The sequence below is a fragment of the Lutra lutra genome, chromosome 2 (assembly GCF_902655055.1).
Source record: "Lutra lutra chromosome 2, mLutLut1.2, whole genome shotgun sequence".
Taxonomy (NCBI): Eukaryota; Metazoa; Chordata; class Mammalia; order Carnivora; family Mustelidae; genus Lutra; species Lutra lutra.
The window spans coordinates 52,214,901-52,241,621 of NC_062279.1; the positions used below are offsets into that span (position 1 = coordinate 52,214,901).

At 36.2% G+C, this 26,721-nt stretch overlaps 1 protein-coding gene across 2 annotated transcripts in view; it reads left to right on the forward strand.

The window, feature by feature from the left end:
• Positions 1–26,721, forward strand: part of GALNTL6 (polypeptide N-acetylgalactosaminyltransferase like 6) — a 1,244,643-nt gene that overhangs the window by 1,124,258 nt on the left and 93,664 nt on the right. For both annotated transcript variants that reach the window (XM_047717401.1, XM_047717402.1), the window contains 2 exons: positions 947–1,064; positions 25,834–25,941. In XM_047717401.1, the coding sequence (XP_047573357.1) occupies positions 947–1,064; positions 25,834–25,941 (226 nt within the window). The remainder of the gene's footprint in view (positions 1–946; positions 1,065–25,833; positions 25,942–26,721) is intronic.

Here is a 26,721-nt window from a genome sequence, read left to right on the forward strand (position 1 = left end):
GCCGCGGTAAAGAGCTCAAAGGCTTAGAAATCAGAGGATCTGGACCAGCTCCAGAACCACCACTAGCTCCAGTCCACTGGTCGTTAACTCCCTCTGCCTGTTTCTTCAAACAGTACATAGGAATGATATTCGCAAAGTTGTAGTGAGGATGATTCAAAAGAACTGAGTAAAACTTTTAGCCAAGAGCCCAGCACATATTGAGTGCTCAAAAAAACTAGAGCTACCTTTAAACTACAAAATTTTAGGACAGGGTCCAGTGATTATAAATTATCTCATTACACAGCAATGGAACTACAGTGTGTCCTAACAGGAATGGAATACTTGAAATCTATTATTTGACCAAATGGAATATTTCTTAGAAAGACAGAGAGAGCCTAAATAGGATAATATAATTACAGTGAAAAGGCCTAGCTTAAATTCCACCCTCAGCATTGTAATCTAAATAACCAATTCTGGTTGGTTATTTTTTTCTACTGACCATCTCATGGTCTGTAAAAATGGACATGACCTGTGTGTGGGAAGTTCTTGGTGAATCCGTACTGAGAGATGAAATCAAAGATACTGCCTGTAAGAGTGTTTTCTATACTTTCATCTGTCTGATAGTACAAGATTCCTCTCACTTAAGGAGAACTCATAAAATTGAGTGACATCTCCATAGATCAGTCACTAGCAGTCAAGTATTTCTCTCTAATGATAAATATATGCAGCGAGCGTGACTCTACTGGGCATGAATCGTATTAGAAACTGAAGTGTGAAGTTAAAAGTTCATGAGGATTCCAAGGGCAGCAAGAGACCCAATCAGAACCCTATACCACCTACAGAAAACCAGTGCTGAAAAGCGTCATAGTGTTGACCACTGAAACTTATCTTGAGGTTTGCTTTTATTTTTTTTTTTTTCCAAGCAAATGTCCATAGTCCTTTAAAGATGATTTTGTCCATTTCACAGGTCTCCTGTTATGGCTGGAGGTCTCTTCTCCGTGGATCGAAAATGGTTTTGGGAGTTGGGTGGCTATGATCCAGGTTTAGAAATCTGGGGAGGAGAACAATATGAAATCTCTTTTAAGGTAAGTTACCGAGACCCTCTCCACACAATGTCTACATAATTTTGATGATTCCGTAGAGTTGTCATCATGCTGTGTCATGACCCATGTTGTAAGATGACAACAAAAATAGATATGTCACCTTTCCAGGTAAGATTTTGGATCAGAGAAGCTGCTTCCTTCTGATGTTTCAGTGAGGTGTAGCCATGCCATAAAGAAATGCATTAAAGAAATAACTCAAAATCCCATTTGCAGGCAGAAAACTTGATGCGCCCACAAAGCTGTTGCTCCACAGACAAAACACTCTTTCCACAGCACTTAGAACATTTAGAGAAAAGAATGAAGACAAAAGAAATTGGGTTACTGGAGTTTTCATCCTTTGTATTTATTTTTGAAATAATGGTTCAAATTTTTATCATAACCAGTTATTCCAAAATTTTAATAACAGAAGAGTAACAAAATATGAATAACAAATTAAGGCTATTTTTCATATAATTCCATAATACGTGAATTTTTTACCTCTTTTCATCTGAAGTTGCCCAGGTCTCTACTTGCTTTAATCATAAATACTCAGCAAAATTATGCACTTTATTACATATATGTACATACATAGGATAGAATTCAAATTTCAGGGTTTATGAATGAAAGGAATTCATCAACATGTGAAGACCAGACAAGCAAAGCAAAATAAACTGTGTGAATGGTTTTAGTCCAAACCTCCAAGATGATTTTTTTTGAAAAGTCAGTCTCTGAAGGAAAAGAAATTCATTCTCTTTTTTTCTTTATCATTGTCATTATTTATAAAGAAGATGGATTGATGTCATAAGCTTTATCATAAGAAATCTCTTACTAAATAAATCATTTTTTTCTAATTACTTCCATTATAAAATCAAACCAATTCTTGCTGAGGGAAAAAAAAATGTATCCTGAATACAGTAACAATCAAACTTAAGGACCCAACTAAACTCTTCGAATTTATGCATAGAAAGAAAATGCTAAAGTTGATCTTCATAAAACCGTAATAGTTATATTCAATATCTTGACAAAAATGTTATGTTGTCCTCACAGTGTCAAAAATGAATATCTTTAAGGAAAAACTCAGGAGGCATGATTGCAGGCTTCAGGCCATCTAGAAGTCTCCATCTCACTCTGCAGGCAGTAGTCCTTGAAATACCATTTAGTAAATTCATGCTCTTTTTACCATCATTCAAACACATCTAATCTCACATCTAAAGTACTTCTTTAAAACCTTTTTGTGGATATGTGGTTTTTAAATCCTTAAATTTACCAATTTTGTTCGCTTGTTTCTCTGTGATAGTAATAGCTTCACATTTATCACAATGTATACAACAGAAGATAGTTTAATCGTAGTAACAATGACAAAACTACATTTACTTACTGGTATGTGCCAGATGCTGAGCTAAAGACCTTATATAGATTATCTAATTTAATTTAAAGACACGATTCTAAGAGATAGGTATTATTCCATTTTATAAGTGAATATACTGAGACTTAACATTTTAAAGACTACATTAAAAATTGTTTTAAACTTTAAAGATTATGTAAATTATTTAATGCTGCTTTGGGGATTAAAAAAAATGCTCTATTTCTGCTTAACTGCAGAAAATACAGAACTAATACTACCAGTACCATTCTAGAGTTCATTGTGAACACTTTGATCTCTACATAAAATTCCCTCTCACTGAAAAGGCAAGGATCTTCCTTGCAGCCAATAACATAAGAGAAAACAGAAGAGAAAACTCTGGCAAAATAACACTGATTATCAAACATGGCTCAAAGCTAGGGGCAAAGTTTCAATAAATGCCTTCCAAAGGGAAAAACCGAGAATAAGCTTTGACCCCAGCATTAAGGAGGAAAAATGACATTGCTATATCTTCAGAATTCAAGAAATACTTTTTAGTTTTCACTGTTCAAGATTTTTTTTCTCTTAAATACTGTTAATTCACAGGTTCCTTTGTATTTTATTATTTGGCAGCGAGAAAGTGAGAGAGAGCATGAGAGGGGAGAAGGTCAGAGGGAGAAGCAGACTCCCCAATGTGGGACTTGATCCCGGGACTCCAAGATCATGACCTGAGCTGAAGGCAGTTGCTTAACCAACTGAGCTACCCAGGCACCCAGATTCCTTAAGTTTAAAATGTTATTAAGAACATTTCTATTGGGGCGCCTGGGTGGCTCAGTGGGTTAAGCCACTGCCTTCGGCTCAGGTCATGATCCCAGGTCCTGGGTTCGAGCCCCACATCGGGCTTTCTGCTCAGCAGGGAGCCTGCTTCCTCCTCTCTCTCTGCCTGCCTCTCTGCTTACTTGTGATTTCTCTCTGTCAAATAAATAAATAAAATCTTTAAAAAAAAAAAAAAAAGAACATTTCTATTAAGTGGGAGACACCTGGCTTTGAATAAGAAGCTGGATGATGGATAAAATTGCTATGGAAAGTCTGGAGGACTTGCCCAATATACATTTGCATTCTAAATCACAAAAGCATTTCTTAAACAAACATAGACGTGCATCTCTCATTTCTGTGTCACTTGTAGTTATCACACCTCTTCTGGGTGACCTGAGATTTTATTATCCCATTTCCTATTTTTCAGTTACCTGTCATTCTGAAGGATATAATTGGAATACAGCCCTGTCGTCTTTGTCTAGAAACCATGGCAACAGTGCTGGAAGTTCAGGACTAAATTGCCCCAGGTTGTTTGGTTGGAATGACAGATTCTTTGGCAACAGCTCTTTCTTACGGGGTCCAATTTCAGACATATCCCTTCATTCTTCTTCCTATTGTGTGATGACCTTGGGGTTCCTGTCCCTCCCTATTAGTATTTGTAACATGATGGGGACAAACTTAAACAGACTTTGGTAGAATTTGCATTGAAGCAAGAAGAATTTTCTCCATGTAAAAGGAATCAAAAGAATTGTACACACTTCGTTCTGTGAAATGGTATTAAAAAGAAAAGAAAAATCAAACATCTGCATTCTGGGACATAGTCCATAAATTATGATTAATTTTCAGGGCAAAGCACTGTAAGAGATACACTCGCTGGCACTTGAGATTCAGGAAATATGTATGGATAACCAAGAGTTTACAAGTCTATTTCCACCATAATACATAATATAGAAATTGTTTTAAGTGTTGAACTTAAAAGCTCCAGTTCAAAAGAATTCTCTCTATGGTGGATATCAGGCATCGTTCCTTGCTGTTTACTCTTTAATCAGAGAATCATTTTACCACAGTTTATGACAAGGTTCCATCTCTAAATAAACTATTTCTAGAAAATTCTGCTTTACATTATGGGCTTAGCTTTTGGTCAAACATTCTTTGGTTAAGAGTGTGCCTCAATTTTTTTTTTCTCTGTAAATCTCTTTCCTTTTTCTAACATCTGACTAGATGAGTAGATTTTGTGCCATAACATAAAAGCCAACACAAGTGTAATTTTCAGGAAGCAGTTGAGGGAAAGATCTCTCTAGAGAAATGATCTGTGTGCCCAATCTTCAGTCTCTTTCAGTATGAATCTGAACTCCTACATGACCAAAGTTATCCAGCTACATTTCAAATGTTTCTGGCTTAGCCAGCTGCTAGGGAGGAGAAAGTGGCATTCAGTCAGTCATTCAACAAGCTTTTATTGAGCATCTAATTTATTCCAGGCCTTGTTCCAGGTACTCAGTTTGGAATGGCACCTGGAAACAAAGAGGAACCCAAAACAGACTGCACAGTGTGGCATAAAAGAGATAACCCACACCCTTTCATGTTGTCTACCATTTAACTTATTGAAATAATTAAACCGTTATGAGTCTCTGACTTTTCTGAGTGCCTTTTTACATCCATTCCCCAAAAATAAAACTCCAAATGTTAGCATTTTCAAAAGATCTGTCCTTCAATGGCAGAAGACTCTTTCTGGAAAATAAAAATGAGCAATACACACTAATCAGGCACCCACAAGAAATTTAGGAGGAAGCCCAGGGACCTCATGTCATCTCATTCTCTGGCACGAGATATAAAGCTTAGACCCAGGTAGAAGAGCATTAACTTTGGTCTGTGCTGCCCTTTTCTACCCTTAGAAGCTTATCAACATGGTTCCTCATTGATTCAGCATTTCTTGAGCCATCTGTAGTCAGGAAAGAGCCCTTGATCACCAGCTTCAGCTGTGCAGAAACATGCCAGGTGAGGTGATCACAGCTATCCTATGTTCTAGAATGAATCTAACAAACCTGGGAGCCCCTAAGCCTACTTCAAAACTACTCCTGAAGGAGTAACACACGACCCAGTCACCTTTGTTCTGTGCTGTCATCCTTCCCATGTGTTGAGTTTAAGATCCAGACATTTGAGGATATTTTGCATCTCACAACCTTTCAGTTCTATCCAGTCATTAATTCACTCAACAGACATTTATTAAATACAATGTGCCAACTCTGGGCTAAGCTCTTGAGATGCAAAGATAAATGTGAGAAGATTCTCGCATTGGTGAAATTCACCTTCCAGTGGCAGCCAAGAGAGTCAATTCACTGCAATTACTCATCGTTAGTATTGTTTGAATATATTTTATTTCCATATCACAGTAATAATTCAGGACATACGCAGTAACCTGTTTGCTAATCTCCCTTGCCGAATTCTTTCTTCTCTTTCAACCTATATCCACATTCATTTATTCCCTGAGTTGCTTTATTTTCCCTCTAAAAATTCAGCTCCTCCTAATTACCAACAAATCAAATGAAGGTACTGAATCAGAAACCATGAGACTTTGCATCAATTATCTGCTTCACCTCTCTGAATCTACACCAGCTTCGTGTTTTTCTGTTCTTTCCAGAGATAGAAACTCATACTTCTATTTCTATTCCTATTTATTGCAGAGATTTTAACTAACCAGTCAGACTTTGTTCCTGAGAAATTTGTTTATTCCCTTTACAAATATTAATCAACAACCTTCACCGTGAGTCTGTGTACCACGGAAGTTAGACTCTGCAGAAATAAGGCCCAAAGGAAGCCCAGAAGAAGTCCTTGGATCAAGTACAACTGAGATGAGTATTTCATACATTAAAAATAAACATCAGTTAAGGCAGGAAAGCACAAAAAGCTGCATTAAAAATTCCCTCTAAAGTAAAACATATAAATGTGCATTTATTTACCACCCTTCTAATGCATGAGAGGCTAAAGCTTTTCCTTCTGCATGTAGGTCCATAGATTGGAGTAAAAGCAGAGGTCCAAGAACCATACCCATCCTGCATTTGCTGTGAGTTCCAGTTTGGTTTCCTTTCAGTGGAATGAGAACTTAAAGACACTTGGAAACTATCCTAATATGGCAACAGAATCTTTTAAATTTTTTCATGATTTTGCTCAATCTTTTATTGTTACTCCATCCATACCTAATTTGACAACAAATTTTTTTAAATAACGACTCAGTCCTCCCAAACTGCTCAAATTCGTTTTGGCATGAACAACAATTCTTTCTGTTTTCATAGCCATAGTTCATCAGTTTAAGTGGTATTTAATTAAATTACATAATTAACAATTTTTTTGAGCTAGCATAATTACACTTGGGAACAAAGGCATTCGAGGTAAGCATATAACTTCACTGCTGGGAGCATTAGAGTCCAGGTGTCTTCAATGTAACCTATATTTAGTGCAGGTTTGCCATAGTATGAACACCATTCAATACCCTTGCAGAAGGCACAAAGTGATGGTTAATACATTGAATTGATTGAACAGAGATTCAGTGCTTGCTGTCAGAAACTTTCAATCTAATAAGAGAAAAGCTCATGCAGCAGAGGCTGGGTGTTGCTACCTGTGCACAGAGGTGACTTGCTGACTTATTCAGCTCAGGTCTGAGTTGAGGTCTTCTTTCCAGACCCTCCAGTTGAGGGTCTTCTTTTCCAGGACCAGGTGCCCCAGTGTTCGGACCTAAAGATGACCAGTGTCTTACAGTGATGAGTTCTTGCCCTCTGCACCCTGCTCCTACAGACCAGTGCCCTCTCTTGTTTTTTCTTGTCATTTCCTTTCCTTCCCCCAGACCTAGTCTTGTGTAGTCTCTGTAAACTGCCCCCCACCCAAAAAAAATTAGTCCTAAAATAAGCCTCTGGGGTTTCTTTGAATCTTTGTTTCTACTTTGAGGTGGCTAGAGAAGAAAATGCTCCTGGAATAAAAAGAGAAAATGGAAAACACATTGAGCATAACAAGACGAGTACTTCAAGTTATAATCCTGCCACACACAAATAAATACATACATTTTTTAAAGTAAATACAATATGTCTGAGATTTTAAAAGACAGCATCCTGGGGGTTTGGAGAGGGTGGTTTTAATCTCTTTGTGACTTGTAAAATCTTTACATGGCGCTATCTGTGTTCCAAAATTCTGGGCACCACTCTTCCTGTGGTGACAGTAACTTTTACTGGGTCCTTAACAAGAAAAAGTAATGACTTAACACTTATAGGTCATTGAATTTAATTTCTTATGGTATTCAACACTAATGCAAAGTAAAAATATAAGTTCTATTTCATAATTGCAAAAACAGGCCATTGCCTAGTTAATATCAAAGCAAGGATTAGAATTCAGGTGTGCTCTCAAAACCATTAGCTTAATTTCTCTTAACTAGAAAAATAAAAGATTGTATGCCACTGGTTTAAAAAAAAAAAGTGGCTACTGCCACTCTATGAAACCACTTGAAAAAGGTAATGCAGTTTCTTCTTATCTGATTTTTATTAAATATGAGGGCTGACAACTCTTATTATGATCTAATATAAAATTTAATTTTTATTATACTCAAAATGCAATGGTTATTCAATAAGAATTGAATATACACAATAGGGATTAATCATTGAGTATAAAACATTCAGTTCTTTACTCAAACAAGATAACAGCGATTAATTTAGAATTGTTTCAGCTCAGGAAACCATATATTCAAGAACTTAACCTCATTAAAGAGCTTCTCAAATAAACATGAATTTTATTTATTTGTGTTTAAAAAATCAAAATTAATAGCCCTACAAAATTAGCTAAATTTTAAAGTTTCCCTACGTGGTATATACCTATCCAAAAAAAAAAAAAGTGTAAGTAAATGTATACTTCAACAATCGAATGCTCTACAATTACAATAGATTTACAGCTTTAAGATAAAAAAGAAAGATCTTCTTTTCAAGACCACTCAAAAAATGAGAACAAGAAGCAGAAACAAAATGCTAACTTTGTCCTTGACAAATTATCAGATATCTTACCCCTCACCATAGTGTATGAAGAAGATTATCATAAGCAGTAAAAGTGTTTTATCTGATGATAAAACGAGAGAATGGAAAGATGGAATGACCAAAAGCTACAAATTTCACTTGAAGGCAGCAGATCTCAATTTCCCAAAGTAATTGGCACAACCTCACAGGGGAAACCTATAACACATGATAGAAACAATGGCAAGAGGTGTGGTTGCTGGTGGCCAGGGCTTCCCTTGGTGGAATTTGGTCCAGAAGAGAAGCTGCAAATGGGAGGCAGGGGACAGTTCTAAACCAGGTATTCAATAAACAAGCCCTATTTGCAGGAAGCAGACTGTGACAGGCAGAATGGAGGGAAGATCCCTGATAGGAGGAACAGCGTTGCAGCAGCCAGGTTCTTCTGGATATGGACAAATAGAGGCTAACCTAGTTCACTCACACACAAATTTTGTGTCATGAAGTGAACTCCTGCTCTAATTGGTAAGACCTCTTATGAACTGAGAGTTTTAGAAGGGAGGATGATGGAGAGATGTTGGATGGATGTGCTGAATACTAAGGCAGACACGTATTGCATGGAATTATATGCAAACAATGAATCATGGAGCCCTACACCAAAAACTAATGATGTACTGTATAGCGACTAATATAACATAGTAAAAATAAATAAATAAATAAGAGTTCTTCCTAGTTGAAGATGAATAATAATTTTTAAAGAAATAGCACAGGGGTGCCAGGGTGGCTCAGTCAGTTAAGCCGCTGGCTTTGGCTCAGGTAATGAGCCCAGGGTCCAGGGATCAATCCTCACATTCTCAACAGGAAGCCTGCTTCTCCTCCCCTTTCCCCACTGCTCCCCCGTTTGTGCTTTCTCTCTCTCTGCCAAATAAATAAATAAAATCTTAAGAAAAAAAAAGCACATGAAAATATTATAAGAAAAAAAGAAGAAAGGACCAGGAAAAATTTAAAAAGATCATCAAAATAATGTTGCTATACACTGTTATAAAATTTTTAAAATGTTAAGGATGTCATTGACTTTGCAAAACAATATTAAATGCTGAACTTTGTGAGATTAGGCAAAATATCAAAAGGTAAGACAAAGAGATAAAAAGAAAAAGTAGCAGGAGTCAGGATAAAATTAAAAAGAAAAAGAAAAGCATCACCAAAACGAAGGTCATACTGAAACTAACACAAAGGAAAGGGAATATGCTGAAAACATAGATGGACATGGAAGACAGAGTTGAGAAAAAAGGAATAAAATGAAATTAAAATCAACAAAGGTAAAAAGTAATGGACAGAAATATATGGAAGGTGAAGGAGCTCATCTTCATTTTTGTCTGCAGTAGTTTTTAGGAAAAATGTTCAACTTAGAATGCTGTAATTGAAAACCTAGGAGATACAGCTAAAGCAGTGATCAGGAGAAAAATTAGATTCTTAAGTTCTTGTATCAATATAAAAAGAAAGAATAAAAATAAGCAAATTTAATCATCCAAATCCAGTTTGAAAATGAAAAATGAAATAAACCCAAGGAAATAAAGTTGAAAGATTAATAAACATAAGAAAAATTAATGACTTAGACAAATTAATTAGACATCTTTTTTTAAAAAACTGGCTGTTAGAAAAGAAAGAAAATAAGACCCAAAGAAACAATAATGGGGAAATGCAAGAATTTAGAAAAAAAAATTAAATAATTCTAAGATTATTCAGCTCAATTCTAGACAAATAAGGTTAAGATTATGGGTAAAATTGATGATTTTCAATAAAATGTAAATGATGAAACTGACGTCCAAAAAGAAAAAAAAATCTGAACAGACTATATTCCTTTTCTTTTGCTATATAACAAATTACTACAACCTCAGTAGATTAAAAAAACACAAAATTTTCTTACAGCCTCTGGGTTGGAAGTCCAGGATCTTTCAGCAAAACCTCTTGCTAAGGATCTCATAAGGCTGACACCAGATCTTCAGCCAAGTCTATTCTTATTCACAGGCTCAGCTAGGAAAAGTCCTGTGTTAGATTCCCTCAGATTGTTGGCAGAATTGATTTCTTTGTGGCTGTGGGACTGACCTCCCCACTGTGCTGGCTGTCATTTGGATACCATGTGGCTCCCTCTGTGCCCCTCTCACAACATGGTAGCTTACTTCTTCAAGGCCACCAGTAGAATTTCTCTCATATTCAAAATCTTCCTATCCCTTCTCTCAGTTCTTTTTAGGTCTCAGGTGTTTGGTTAGACCCTCCAGGGTAATCTCCCTTTGATTAACTCAAGGTCAACTACATTGGGACAATAATCATATCTGCTTCACCTTTGTCACATAATGTCACCTAATTACAAATGTGAAATTCACCATGGTTTCTCCCACACACAAAGGGAGAAGATTATACAAGGGCACGTACACCATGGTGTGGGATTTGGGGGGAGACAGGGAGCATTTCAGATTCTAACTATCATGCTGTCCAATGACCATAGAAGAAATAGAGAAAATTGTCAAAGTGCTATCCGCTCCAAAAAACAAAGAACCAAATGCTAACAGTTTCTTACAGTCTGTAGAGAACACGTACTACAATGTTTTCCAAAAACCATTCTTTATTTTTTTAAGATTTATTTATTGATTTATTTGATAGTGAGATCATGAGCAAGGGGGAGAGGTAGAGGGAGAAGCAGACTCTCCACTGAGCAGGGAGCCCCACACGGGACTTGATCCCAGGACCCAGGATCATGACCTGAGCTAAAGGCAGACACTTAACCAACTGAGCCACCCAGGCACCCCAAATCCTTTTCTTTATTATTAACAAAGAAATAAATCTTTCCATTGGCTACAAAACTAATATATAATATTGATGCATAATACTGATAGTAAATTCTGACAAAGATAGCAAAAAATGATAGAAAAATACATATATTTGACTTGTAAATTCTAACATTAAAAAATAATAATAATAAATCACACAATAAAATAGCTATTCAAAGGTTAATACACCAAAATAAGTGCAGCTTTAATGGATATGTTTCAGTATCGGGACATGTACTAACATAGTTCACCTTAAAAGTAAATTGTAAAGGTTATAGTAATCTCCATAGGTAATACAGAGGCATTTGACAAACTTTGCAATCCACCTTTGAACAAAATACTTAATACTTGGCAAGATTAAATATAAATATATATTTGTATAATGGCTATATCTCAACTCAAAAACCATCAGCTAGCTTAAAGAGAAGCCTGTAGGAATTAAATTACTATTTAATGTCACTTAATAGTATTCTAGAGATAGTAGGCAATTCCATTAGACAAAAAGTGATATAAGACATAAAAATTGGAAGGGAGGAGTGGAATTTTTCATTAATTGCTGATAATATCACCCTTCACCTACCTAAACAACTCAAGGGAAATCAACTAGAAAACTACTGCAAACAAAAAGAAATTTATTAATTTGCCTGGGTGAAATGTTTATGTGGGGTGTGTGTGTGTGTGTGTATGTGTGTGTAAATATAGAGAAAACAATAGCATTTACATATAGAAACAGCAACCCCAAAGGAAGACATTATTTATGATAATAGGGGGAAAAACAGCTAGGAGTAAGCTTAAGAAATGTCCTAGACCTCATGAAGAAAGATTATAATGCTACTGAGGGACACACAAGACTTGAATACATGAAAAGTCATAAAGAAGATAATCCTCCCCAAGCATGCTAGTAAAAGTGGTAGCATGAATTTTATTGGGGTGAGGGGTGGCTAGACACAATGCTTCTATTTCATAAGGCAAAAAAGATAAATATAATAATAAGAAAAGTTCTGGGAAAACAGTGATGAAGAGTTAATAATATCTGATAATAAAATACAAAATAAAATTTGAATGAATAGACAGAGATATCTTTGGCACAGAATTTAAATAAATCCAGATAAATATGGGAATTTAGTATAAGATAGACTTAACACTTCAAGAGGAAGATAGTTGATTTCTTAGTAAATAGTATAGGACAACTACTCCTTTGGAGAAAAATAAAGTTGGATATATATTTTATATATATATATGTGTGTGTGTGTGTGTGTGTGTGTGTGTGTGTGTGTATAATGTATCACACTTCCTGTTAAAAAATAGATCCCAAGAAGATAAACCATTTTAAACATGAAAAATGAAAATATATAAAAACTACAAAAATCCTGTAAGAACTAGCATGGGGAAAGCCTCCTATGTGTGACTTTAAAAAAATAAATTAAAAATCCACTGGAAGCAATGAAAGGAAAGATTAACTCATCCACATAAAAATTCTCTGTGGAAGAAACACACAAAAGTGAAATGCTAATCTGAGTAAAGTTATTTGCATCGAATATGCTTTAATACATAAAGACCAACTACAAATCAGGAAGATTAAATAGTTTTGGAAAGCAAAATAGAAATGAGATTGGGGCAGCTCACAGAAAAGACATGTAAATGACTCCTAAGTTACTCATCTTCAATTACAATAAGAAAAATACAAATTAAAACTATAATGATATATTTTCACCTATTAGATTAGCAACAATCTAAAACTCCAATAACACCTATTAGATTGGTAACGACCTAAATGATCATGGTGTAGGAAAAGAGACACTCTCAAACATGGCCAATTACAGTAGCAAAACATCATATGCCCTCTATGGGGAGCAATAAGAAAATATTCTACAAAATTTTCATTGTGCATCTGTGTTGGCTCAATTTCATTTCTAGTCACATAACCCACAACAAGACTCCCACCTGTGAGAAATGACTTATGCCCAAGGATATTTATCTCACTCTTGTTTTTGTTGATTAAAAAAATGGAAAACTAGAATATATATCAATAAGAGACTGATTAAGTTAATTATAACCTAGTTACAACATGGATTATCATATTGCTTTTTTTTAATAATGTCTTTTTTTTTTTAAGATTTTATTTATTTATTTGTCAGAGAGAGAGAGGGAGAGAGAGCGAGCACAGGCAGACAGAATGGCAGGCAGAGGCAGAGGGAGAAGCAGGCTCCCTGATGAGCAAGGAGCCCGATGCGGGACTCGATCCCAGGACGCTGGGATCATGACCTGAGCCGAAGGCAGCTGCTTAACCAACTGAGCCACCCAGGCGTCCCTCATATTGCTTTTTTTTTGAAAGATTTTATTTATTTATTTGACAGAGATCACAAGCAGGCAGAGAGGCAGGCAGAGAGAGAGAGAGAGGGAAGCAGGCTCCCTGCTGAGCAGAGAGCCTGATGTGGGGCTCAATCCCAGGACCCTGGGATCACGACCCGAGCCGAAGGCAGAGGTTTAACCCACTGAGCCACCTAGGTGCCCCATCATATTGCCTTTTAAAAGAATGCAATAGTTTTATTTTTACTATTAGAGAATAGTATCCAAACCTATTGCTAAGTGAAAAAAGCAAGGTACAGAAAATATGTACAAGGGGCGCCTGGGTGGCTCAGTGGGTTAAGCCTCTGCCTTCTGCTCAGGTCATGATCCCGGGGTTCTGGGATCGAGCCCCCCATCGGGCTCTCTGCTCAGCAGGGAGCTTGCTTCCCTTCCTCTCTCTCTGCCTGCCTCTCTGCCTACTTGTGATCTCTCTCTGTCAAATAAATAAATAAAAATCTTTTTTAAAAATGTACAAAAATTAAATAAGGGAAGATATTTTGTTATTTATATTCAATAATTTATATAAATAAATATATAATTATTTGTATAATATATAAATATACTTTTATATATAATTTATAATATACAAATATATATAATTTTATATGTGCAATATAGTATATATTTAAGTACTTATAAAATTACAATATGTAGGGGTGCCTGGGTGGCTCATTCCATTAAGCATCTGCCCTCTACTCAGGTCATGATCCCAGAGTCCTTAGATTGAGCCCCGAATCAGTTTCCCCTCCTCAGTTAGAAGCCTGCTTCTCCCTCTCCCTCTGCCTGCTGCTCCCCCTACTTGTGCTCACTTGCTCTCTCTCTCTTTCTCAAAAAAATTAATAAAATCTTTAAAATAAATAAATAAAAATTTAAAAATAAAATTACAATACATAGTTTCATATGCAGACAACATTCATAGACATATTCATATATCCAGCAAATATTTATTGAAAGCCTACTACGTGTCAGACCCTGAGAATATAATAATCAACAGGAACAACAAGTTTTCTATCTCGTGGGTTGTAGTGTGAGGAGAGATGGATTATAAATAAATAAGAGAATAAATAAACAAGATAATTTCTGACATTTGGAAGTGCTAAAAGGAAATAAGCCAACCAATATTATAGAGTCCCAGAATTGAGATGGTTGTATTTGACTGGCATAATGTTTTAAAAATATTTACATCTGTATGCTGAGGTGGGGATGTGGGGGGTTGAGCTTCACTGTTTACAGGTGCCCTGTGACTACCACATTAAACCTGATATCTGACTAGATACCCATAGATGGTCTCTTTGGGCTTTTACAGGCCCCTGGCTTTGCTATCCTCTTTTTTTTTTTTTTAATTTATTTTCAGCATAACAGTATTCATTGTTTTTGCTCCACACCCAGTGCTCCATGCAATCCGTGCCCTCTCCAATACCCACCACCTGGTTCCCCCAACCTCCCACTCCCCGCCCCTTAAAAACCCTCAGATTGTTTTTCAGAGTCCATAGTCTCTCATGGTTCACCTCCCCTTACAATTTCCCTCAACTCCCTTCTCCTCTCCATCTCCCCTTGTCCTCCATGCTATTTGTTATGCTCCACAAGTAAGTGAAACCATATGATAATTGACTCTCTCTGCTTGACTTATTTCACTCAGCATAATCTCTTCCAGTCCTGTCCATGTTGCTACAAAAGTTGGGTATTCATCCTTTCTGATGGAGGCATAATACTCCATAGTGTATATGGACCACATCTTCCTTATCCATTCGTCCGTTGAAGGGCATCTTGGTTCTTTCCACAGTTTGGCGACTGTGGCCATTGCTGCTATAAACATTGGGGTACAGATGGCCCTTCTTTTCACTACATCTGTATCTTTGGGGTAAATACTCAGTAGTGCAATTGTGGGGTCATAGGAAAGCTCTATTTTTAATTTCTTGAGGAATCTCCACACTGTTCTCCAAAGTGGCTGCACCAACTTGCATTCCCACCAACAGTGTAAGAGGGTTCCCCTTTCTCCACATCCTCTCCAACACATGTTGTTTCCTGTCATGCTAATTTTGGCCATTCTAACTGGTGTAAGGTGGTATCTCAGTGTGGTTTTAATTTGAATCTCCCTGATGGCTAATGATGATGAACATTTTTTCATGTGTCTGATAGCCATTTGTATGTCTTCATTGGAGAAGTGTCTGTTCATATCTTCTGCCCATTTTTTAATATGATTGTCTGTTTTGTGTGTGTTGAGTTTGAGGAGTTCTTTATAGATCCTGGATATCAACCTTTTGTCTGTACTGTCATTTGCAAATATCTTCTCCCATTGCATGGGTTGCCTCTTTGTTTTGTTGACTGTTTCCTTTGCTGTGCAGAAGCTTTTGATTTTGATGAAGTCCCAAAAGTTCGTTTTCGCTTTTGTTTCCTTTGCCTTTGGAGACATATCTTGAAAGAAGTTGCTGTAGCTGATATCGAAGAGGTTACTGCCTATATTCTCCTCTAGGATTCTGATGGATTCCTGTCTCATGTTGAGGTCTTTTATCCATTTTTAGTTTATCTTTGTCTATCTCTTAGTGGAGACGGTTTCGATTCAGTGGTCAGAGCTTTGGTGGTATCATGGTGAGCACAGATTGGGTGGTCAGGACCATCTTTAAAATACATCCAAATCTGCATTAATATGTTAATATGCATTTATGTAGACATCAGGATAGCTTAAATAGAAACTCTAGAGACAAATCTCAAATACAGACAGCCCAAAATTTCTAAACTAAAGCAGAAACTTGGGTCCACTAGAAAACCCTTGAGCAAAGAGAATCTGCAATTCACTCAGGTTGTTCTCAGCATTGGTCTCCCTTCCATGGATCTGGACTCAGGGAGCTTCATTCCCCTCTTCCCCTCTCTCCTCATTCCCTTCTTCCTCTCTCTCCTCATTCCCCTCTTCCCCTCTCTCCTCATTTCCCTCTTCCCCTCTCTCCTCCAGGCTTCAGTATCTCTTATCCAGCTGCCACCACACCACTGCTTGCAGCAAATATTCCACATATTACATGACTCACAGATTCATGGGAAAAATTACAAAATAATAACACATCAGCATCCCAAAGATGATTCCCCCCCTTCTCAGGCCACTGTCCCCCAGGCCCCATGCTTGCTAATCTCCATAACCTTGGTTCCCAGCACTAACATCTAGTACACCAGCAAAGAATCCATACTTTTAATTAATAAGCATTTCTTACTTTCTCCACAGTTGTCTGAAAATACAAAAAAAACTCCAAGGGTGTTTAATTTATACTCCTAAAATAGTTTATTTGCCTCCTAGAAAGTACAACTCAATCTCATTTTAGAAATGTACTCCTTTTCCCTTAAGCCATCTCTATACAAACTATCATGATGATGCTTTGTACAAATGGTTTTGTTAGAAGTAAATTCAGCCTTATAAAATGTGCTCATTAGAAATCCTTTTTATGCCAAGGATGATTCTAAAATATTTTATATACCTTCTCATTGCTTTTATGAGACCGTATATTAGAGGTCTCTTCTTATTTTTGAGCCTACAAAGTACCTCGAAGTATAGTTGCAGTTTGTATCTAAAATGTGACAGAAGCCTTTTTATGGCACACTATACCTTCAGATACACAAAAAAATATCTGAAGTTGTTCCTGTGGGGTTTTTTCCCTACAATATTTAGCCTAGGTGACATAAAAATAACCATTTTAATTCAACATGCCCAGAATGGATCTTCCAAAGAAAATATTAAAATGACTCTAAGCTCATTCAGAAACTCAAAGATAAACAGAAACAGCTGTTAAATGTCTCACAACCCAGTCTGAGATTCATTTCAATTACCCGACAAAAAGTACCTCAGGTGTAACAGAGCATTTTCAAGTTAAATTTTATGTCCATTAGATATAAGCCTAGCGGCAAGTCTGAATTCCTCCCAGTTGTTACTTCCTTTATGTCTGATGGCATTTTCCTAATTCCCTGTTTAATTTTATTTTAGCTTTTATAGACAGTTGTAAAGTGAGCAAAATATAACAATTTACACAGCATTCAGTACCTGTGTTAAGGTCAATTTGACTTTCTGTTGAAATCGTTCTCTAATATTGACATTTTTTTTAAGTTTTTGTATTTTTCTGGTTGCCATTTTTCCCTAACAAGAAAAAGGAAATATAACCTAATCATTCTAATGCTTCTGGCAGGTAAATGCATAAAGCAAGTAAGCTTCCCCCCAGCTATAAAGACATTCTCATAGAAGGTTAGCAAAAAAATCGTTCCTTACAATTCTTAAACCCTTCACCCCAAATGCCAACAATGATAGCATAGAGAGCCTCAGAGTATATATACAGGTTAACTGTGGAGGTATAAGCATTTGATTTATATACTCTACATCAGGGTCAACAACCTACAACACACAAGGCCAGCATAAATCGATCCACAATTAAGAATACAATCTCTGTCTCTCTCACACACGCATGTCCACAGACTTGTAAGTTGTCGTATGCCCTGACCCTCTCATAGAGGTCAACACATGTATACACAACCACCACTCCACAGAGACCCAATATACCAAAAGAATTAAGGTTCACCACTAGGTAGACTATATATCATGTGACCACCATTCTTGAGCACCTATTTTGGGCCATTTAAGAGTGCTGTGTGTATTACTTAACTCAGTCTTTGCAACCGTCTTATAAAGTAGACACAAAACCCCAAGAAGATGACGATGAGACAATAAGAAAGAGGGAGTAACCTGCTCAGTTCAAACCCCTACATATGTGTTCTTTCCACTGTTCCATATGATGAAAGCGTATCACTTTCTCCCCAAGATAAAAATAACATGCAAATGCCACTATGAGACTTGAGGAGTGCTCACATTTTTTATTTTTGATGAAATTTCTTCATATTGAATATTGCTAAAAAAAAAAATTTAATTGCCTATCAGCTGAAGCTTAGAAGAACCTTCACTTCTCCAAAGTTTCTATTGTAATGACAATTCATCTGAGTAGCTTTTGACTACTGTGCTTGTTTCAAATTATACCCTTGGCACTCCTAGCCACTCAAACTCCCACTGTTCAGACAGGGTTTTTGTTTTGTTTTGTTTTGTTTTCTGATTCTTTACCTTACTAGAAGACAGAAACCCAATTCAGCCTAACTTAGAGGAAAGGAAAAATTGGAGATGACACTCCTGAAAGCGAACTGAAAAAAAAAAAAAAAAGAAAGAAAAGAAATCCAGTTAAGAAATAGGCAGAAGACATGACTAGACATTTTTCCAAAGAAGACATAGATAGCTAAGAGACACATGAAAAGACACTCAGCATCACTCATCATCAGGGAAATACAAATGAAAACCACAGTGAAATACCACCTCACACTAGTCATAATGGCTAAAATTAACAAGACAGAAAACAGATGTGGGCAAGGATGCACAGAAAGAAGAACATTCTTACACTGTTGGTGGGAATCAAACTGGTCTAGACACTCTGGAAAACCGTTTGGAGGGTCCTCAAAAAGTTAAAAATAGAACAATCGTATGACCCAGCATTTGCACTACTAGGTATTTATACAAAGGACACAAACATAGTGATCAAATGGGCACATGTACCAGAATGATTATAACAGCATTATCAACAAAAACCAAATTATAGAAAGAGCCCAAACAACATCCACTAACTGATGAATGGATAAGGAAGATGTAATGGGGGGGTATACATACATATGTATATGTATGTATATGTATGTATGTGTATGTATATACACACATACGATGGGATATTACTCAGCCATCAAAAAGAATGAAATCTTGCCATTTGCAACAATGTGGACAGAGCTAAAGTGTATTGTGCTAAGTAAAACAAGTCAGTCAAAGAAAGGCAAATACCATATGATTTCACTCATGTGTGGAATTTAAGAAACAAAACAGATGAACATAGGGATGGGGAGACAAAGAGAGGGAGGCAAACTATAAGAGACTCTTAAATAAAGAGAACAAACTGAAGGATGCTGAAGGAGAATTGGGAAGGGGATGGGTTAAGTGGGTGATGGGTATTAAGGAGGGTACTTGTAGTGATGAGCATTGGGTGTTATATATAAGTGATAAATTACTAAATTCTACCAAAACCAATACTACACTATATGTTAACTAACAAAAATTTAAATAAAAACTTGAAACAAAATATATATATGTGTGTGTATACACACACACATATATATATATATAAAGTTATAACCAATCTTAAATTTAACTTTAGTGAGTCAGTTGGATTGGCAGATTTCTAAGATACAGTGTTCCTTTTTCTACAAAATTTCCCTCAAGAGACTTCTATTCAGTACAATAAATAATTAAAAGTTCTCAAAAAAAAAAAATCAAAAAGAAAAGAAAAGAAAAAGAAGTCAAGAAAATGGGTGAGCCTCTGGGAGGCCTGGAAATAAGGCCCCAAATACTGCTATAATGATTTCTTTGAATATCTCCTCTTTGTCTCTCTGTTGGCTTCATTCCCTCCAACAGACTCTCCTTCCACCCCTCAGACGTGGCCTCTGGAAGGTCTCTGGCTTTCATTTTCTGCTTCATTGTCATAGTAGTAGTTCCAATCTAATGAAACTTCAAGAAAGAAGTTCCGTCAGCAAGGCCTGAGTCATGTTCCTGTCCCTACCATTAGGAAGCTTGTATGATTGACAGCCCAACTGAAGGACAAAGGAGAAGCACACGTTTGGACAGTGTTCCCCCCAAAAATGTTGTTCTGAGATAGCCAATTTTTAAGTTTTTAAAGAACTTGTATTTATTTTTAGCAGATGATGAATCCAGAAAATTTAATCAATAGACTCGAAATCTGGAGACATATGGAAATAATGATAAAAAGCAAACACTTGGGGCACCTGGGTGGCTCAGTGGGTTAAAGCCTCTGCCTTTGGCTCAGGTCATGATCCCAGGGTCCTGGGATCCAGCCCTGCATGGGGCTCTCTGCTCAGCAGGGAGCCTGCTTCCTCCTCTCTCTCTGCCTGCCTCTCTGCCTACTTGTGATCTCTGTCTGTCAAATAAATAAATAAAATATTAAAAAAAAAAAAAAAGCAAACACTTTGGGGCACCTGGATGGTTCAGTCAGTTGAACATCTGACCCTTGGTTTCAGCTCAGGTCATGATATAAGGGTCATGAGATCAAACACCAGGTCAGTCTCCAGGATCAGCTGGGAGTCTCCTTAGGATTCTCTCTCCTCCCTCTGCCCCTCCCACCCCCACGCTCAGGTACATGTGCCCACTCTCTCTCTCTCTCTCAAATCAATAAATCAATAAAATCTTTAAAAAAAAAATTTTGCCTCTCATGCACCTTCTAAGCTATAAAATAATGAATTAAGGGAAATGAGGGATTATGTTCTTAGCCATAATATTTTTCCTAAAAAGCACTTTTAAGATGTTCAAATTTATTCTTTCTTCCCCAAGACTTAATATTTTGAATAAGACAATAAGTGATATATCTCGTTTTTTTTTGCTCCAGTCGCCACCCTAATCACTGTTTTTAAGACTCTAAGTGTTACTGCAAAATATGAACACCGTGCCTTCAAAGCAATGATCTGAACAAGGTACCCCTGAAGCCCTGCTATCCCTTCCCAGGCCACTTAAAAGCTCATTAAGTGCAAGACAGTTTGGGTACAATCTTTTTTTATACTGACATAACAGAGCATTTCTTACTTTGAAAAAAATCCTAAGCAGATGGTTCAGGAAACAAGAAACAAGAGCTTTTCCCCTGAGACTAGAAACTATCATGTCCTCATTCAAGACTGTAAATACATTTTCCAGTTTCTGCTTGTATTATGTTCTGATCAGCAAATAGAAAATGGGGGTCAAAAAAGGTCAAAATAAGTTGCTCTTTTTTTCTCCTGATCTCAAAGAACAACCCCAGCACCCAAGTTTCTAAGAATAAAACAAAGCAATGGTGTGTATGGGTGTATGTCTCTCAGGTTAAGTCAAACCAAAGGTGAAATTTTTATTCCATCTGGCTCATAAAAATAGTTTGATGATAGACATAGCTCTTTCCAATACCTATGCACCAAAGCTTTTTAGGTACCTTAATTTCTAGATAGATGGTGGTCAATTATCTAATCTTTTCTTTTTCGATTATCTAAAGAAGTTTTTCAAATTTAGTACACTCAAGGCATACCATACAATTAGAAAGTTATTTTCTAGTCCCAGAAATGTAATTACTTATTTATAGATAATGTGTTATATTTTAACATTAACCATTTCTTTATGTTATTATAATCCACATATAAATGAAAATAAAGTTGTTAGCTTATTTTCTTGAAATTTGTATTTGTTTATACTAGAGTTCACAGCTTTTATTTTTAAGGCAGCTACATGGTAGGTTATCATTAAATAACTCAGTTGTCTGGAATTAACCTCACTTTATATCAATAAACCAATAGTTTATTTATTCGATAAATATTTATAGAGCGCCAACTCTGTGTCAGGCATTATCTGAGGTGCTTAGGATACATCACTCAATAAAAGACACAAAGACCTTTGTCCTCGTTGGGGAGAGAGACAGACAAGTAATAGCATAGTAAGTCTGTGAGGTATCTCCTGAGTGAGGAGGTAATAAGTGCTTTGAGGAGAGAAGGAGCAGAGAGTGATGAGGATTCAGAGCGCAAACTGGGAGGGTGTTTGGAGCAAGAGAATTTGGAGCTAAGACTTGAAATCCACGCACAGATCTGGAAGACAATTTCAGACAGAGGAAACAGCCAGTACAAAGGCCCTAAGGTAGGAGGATATCTGGCATGTTGGAGGAACAGAAAGGAAGCCAAAATGGCTTGAGCAGAGAGGGGGATGGAAAGAAGAGTAGGAAATAAGATCAGAGAGATAGCAGGTTTTGGAGTAAATAAACTAATAAAAATCTTTTGAGAATTTAGATCACTGTTTCCATGTAGTATACTATATTTCAACTTATACCCGATAATAATATTCCCTTAACTATCTTCTGACAATCAATTTCTTACTGAAACTAATTTCATATTCCATATGACTGGTATAATTGTATGATTTCATTTAATTTAACATTCTCTATGTCTAAGTTCCAGTTTGTAGCTAATATTGAAAAGTGATTTTAAAAAATAAGGCAAGCATTCACGGGGTGCCTGGGTAGCTCAGTGGGTTAAAGCCTCTGCCTTCGGCTCAGGTCATGATCCCAGGGTCCTGGGATCCAGCCCCGCATGGGGCTCTCTGTTCAGCAGGGAGCCTGCTTCCCCCTCTCTCTCTGCCTGCTCTCTGCCTACTTGTGATCTCTGTCTGTCAAATAAATAAATAAAATCTTTAAAAAATATATAATAAGGCAAGCATTCAATTATTCAGTCAATTTGAACTACATTATGAAAAAAATTCTCTGTGCTCATTCATGAGTAAAATAATATTGCTTTAAAATATTTATGTTGTCAAACGAAGACACAGTATTTGTAAATTTAAAACATTTCTCCGAGAATTAGATTCTTAAGCATGACAATGACACAGTTTGGGTTTATTTTTAAGAAATTATCAAATGATCCTACCAGGAAATGTCTTTTAAAAATGTAAGCCACATCCTTCAAAACAGATAAAGAATTTGATAAATGCCACAACAGCTGCACTTTCCTAAAGAACCATGTTGTCACACTGTCACCTAAATGTATCTACCTAGCATGTCGGGATATGCATGCTTCTACTGAAATGGATGTTGTTATTGGGAGACTGAACAAAACAAAGAAGTGTTTGGTGATGTCCATAGTATAGAAGCAAAAAAACAACTTCACTTAAGTCATACACAGTGGATCTGAAATCGTATCAAATCAATACAAGACAGGTACCAAGGTTACATTGTAGGAGGAGTATGTGCAATGGGAGATATTATGGTGTCCAGTTTTGAATAATACAATGTCCTACATATATTATCTTAGAATCATGGAATTTCAGCATTTGAAAGGACTTTTTAACTTACAGAATGGTAGCCATTTTCCCTATTTTATTGAAATATAGCTAGCTGTGCTACAGTTGCTTTTGCAAGAGAGACCATATGACCTGAAAAGCCCAAGGTATTTACTCTGACATTTACAGACAAAGCTTGCTGACTATAGATAGTATATTGATTAAACATATGGGCACTGAAGTTAGACTACTAGGATTCAAATCTCCTCTGCAAGTGGTCAGTTATATTGCTTTGGACAAGTTACACAGCCTCTGGACTATCACTTCCCAACCTACATAACTGGGGGAAATAGTAAAGTCTGTCATTAAATTGTGAGCATTAAATGAAAAAGGATATAGTACATCCTCATAAATGCTAAATCTTATTGGTAGAAATACCTTCAAATAGCAGCTAGGTCAACTATCCACTCAAAGTTTTATACTTGTCTCCAAAGTGTCATCTACTACAGATTTTAGCACAACTAGCAATGCAGGAAGCCCATTTTATCTTTAATCATTCTGTTAGAAAGTTCTTCTTCCACTGAGTTGAAATCTGTCTTTTTATAGCTCTATCCTATTAATCCCTCAAGGAGAGGTTCTACAGAACCTCTTCCAAATAGTAGGATCTTCAAATATTTAAAAAGGGTTTCTCTAAATCTTCTCAAGACTTCATATCTCTAGTTCTTTTTGTCACTTCTTCTAAAACACAGTATGCATCCCTTTCTCACTTCGGTCATTCTTTTTAGAAGGGAATGTAAAGTATTTACCCAGGAATTGGCATAAGACTTCAGACCAATAGATTCAGACCTTTATTCCTCAAACACTCCATATTATGCTGGTCATGTGTGTTTTATGCTACATAGTCTTTTTCCACCCCACCCTGTTCTGGAAGAGTTAATATTTTTAGACACAAAGACCTTATGTTTACCGTTTTTATGTTTAATCTAATACAGCTCCAGTCTCTCAAGATCTTTCCAGATGTTGGTATTATTGTTTAGAACATTCACTGCCCCCATCAGCTTCAATCACCTACACAGACTTCTGATGTCTTGATTCAAAAGATCAATAAGTTTCCCATTAAGTTGAAATTAATACCATGAGTAGTCCCGAACTTATTTAGAGCAACTAATATTGTTTTAGTAATCAAATTGCCTTCCCCTTGGATTTCTATCACCCTAATCACTATTTATTTACTGGTCTCATTTGGGGTGTCATTCATCTTATTGAAAGAAGTTGGAAGCAAATGTAAATTAAGACAGAAATATCTTCCTTTCTGTCTTTCAATATTATACTTTAAAACAAGCTGATTATCTGTATTAGTCAGGGCTCTCCAGAGAAACAACCAGCGGAATATGTACATATTAAGAGAGAGAGATTTGTATTAAGGAACATGTTCACGTGATTGAGGAGGCTTGGTAAGTCCAAAATCTGCAGGGAAGGCCAGCAGACTGAAGACCCAGGAAAGAGCTGCAGTTCAAGTCCACCAGCAATTGGCTGGCAGAATTACTTCTTGCTAGGGGGGAGTCAGTCTTTGTTCCAGTAAGGTCTTCAACTGATTGGTTGGGGCTCACCCACAATACAGAGGACGTAATTTTTACTCAAAGTCCAATTTACATGTTAATTTCATCCAAAGAAAAAAACACCTCAATAGAAACATCCAGAACAATGTTTGAGCAAATATCTAAACACCGTAGTGTAGTCAAGTGAAATAGAAACTAACCATTTTGGTATCTAACTCTTTTTAAACTTTTTCTTAAATTGAAAATAGCTAAAAATCTAGTGCATAGGATGCCTAGATTTTGTTGCCATAATTTTTCCTTTGATAGCTATGTACTCTGTTATATAAAACCATGGTTAAGTGTGTGTCTAAGTGGATAGTCATGATAAAAAATAACCAATTAATTTTTGTTACCATATAAAAATACCACATTTTAACACATACCTTGAGTTTAATATTTCATGAGTCCACATCAATAATGAATTTTTTTCTGTACCTAAGAAAAGATTAAGGGTAGGAGAAATTAGAAAGTGACAATGATTTTTAAGGTGAACTCTAGTCAAGGTTTCAGAATATAGATGTCACTTAAAGTATGGATATGTCAGCGTTCCTTAACTCATTCACCTATTTTTAAAATTCCATTTTTTATATTTTAAATTTTTAAATTGACACTTAAATTCCAATGCTACTTCTACAAATGATTTCACAAGATTGTCAAAACAAATAGCTATATAAATAATAATAAGATGTCTAAGCATTAAATATCACTGCAATGCAATATTTGTGAACAAATTATACTAGAATAAAAAATGCCAACATGCTATCTCTGGAAATTAGACTTTACTGAACTAGTATTTTGGGTCTGTACTGTTATGAATCTAGGTTTTGAAAAATGTGAGGGTTTTTTTCTTGATTAACCTTTTATGATAAATAGAAATTATTAATATAGAGACTTCAAGAGATTCTAAAAATTTTTTATGAATCTTACTAATAATTCCTCTTTTTTTTTTTTAATCTGAATTGTACTGTTCTCTTTTGTTATACTTTTAAATTTCCTCTCTTTAGGTTTGGATGTGTGGAGGAGAGATGTTTGATGTCCCATGTTCTAGAGTTGGTCATATCTACAGGAAGTACGTTCCCTATAAAGTCCCTTCCGGGACCAGCCTGGCAAGAGTGAGTAACGGGATCAGAATAAGTTGGGCTTGATATGGCTTCCTGTAGGCAGACTAAGCAGCCTCATACATGGTATAATTGGTGACAGATGGAGAGGCACCGTCGGACAGAAAAAATTGACCAAAATAAAAACACCACCACTTGTCACTCCATTTGACAGACTTTAGTATACAAACCGTTTCTGTGTTCCTCAGAGCTTTTCCATTCTTTAAGGAAGTATTAATTATTAATGTGTAACAAGAATTACTGTTTATAATTATTTCAAAGCATTTTCTCATACATCATATTTAATCTTTACCTATACCTTCTGAGATTGATATTCTTATCCTTATTTTATGGATAAAAACTGGGGCTTGCCAAGGTGTCCTGTCTATGCTCAAATGAATGATAAATAGAAGAGGGGTTTAAACCCAGGTCTTCAGAATGGATGTTCAGTACTCCCCCTTCTCCCCTTCATGGAGTGTAACAGGATATATAAAAAGTCAGATGGAGAAAGTCATATATACAAGACCGGAAGAAGTGGTTGTCCAAATTCTGGCTTCTCATTTGCATCTCATTTGCAACTAGAGCCAGCTCTGCCTGAAATTTTACCCCAACCTCAAAATCCCAAATTTGGCCAGTTGCAAGATGTTTTTTCAGATACTGTTTCGAATAAAATCTTTTTCACAGGCTAAATGAAAGGATTATTTTTTCTTCTGCATTTTAGAATGTTTTCATACATCTTTGAGAGAAAGTCACAATACCTTCTTGAAATAATCCTGATAATTTCTGTGTGTTCCA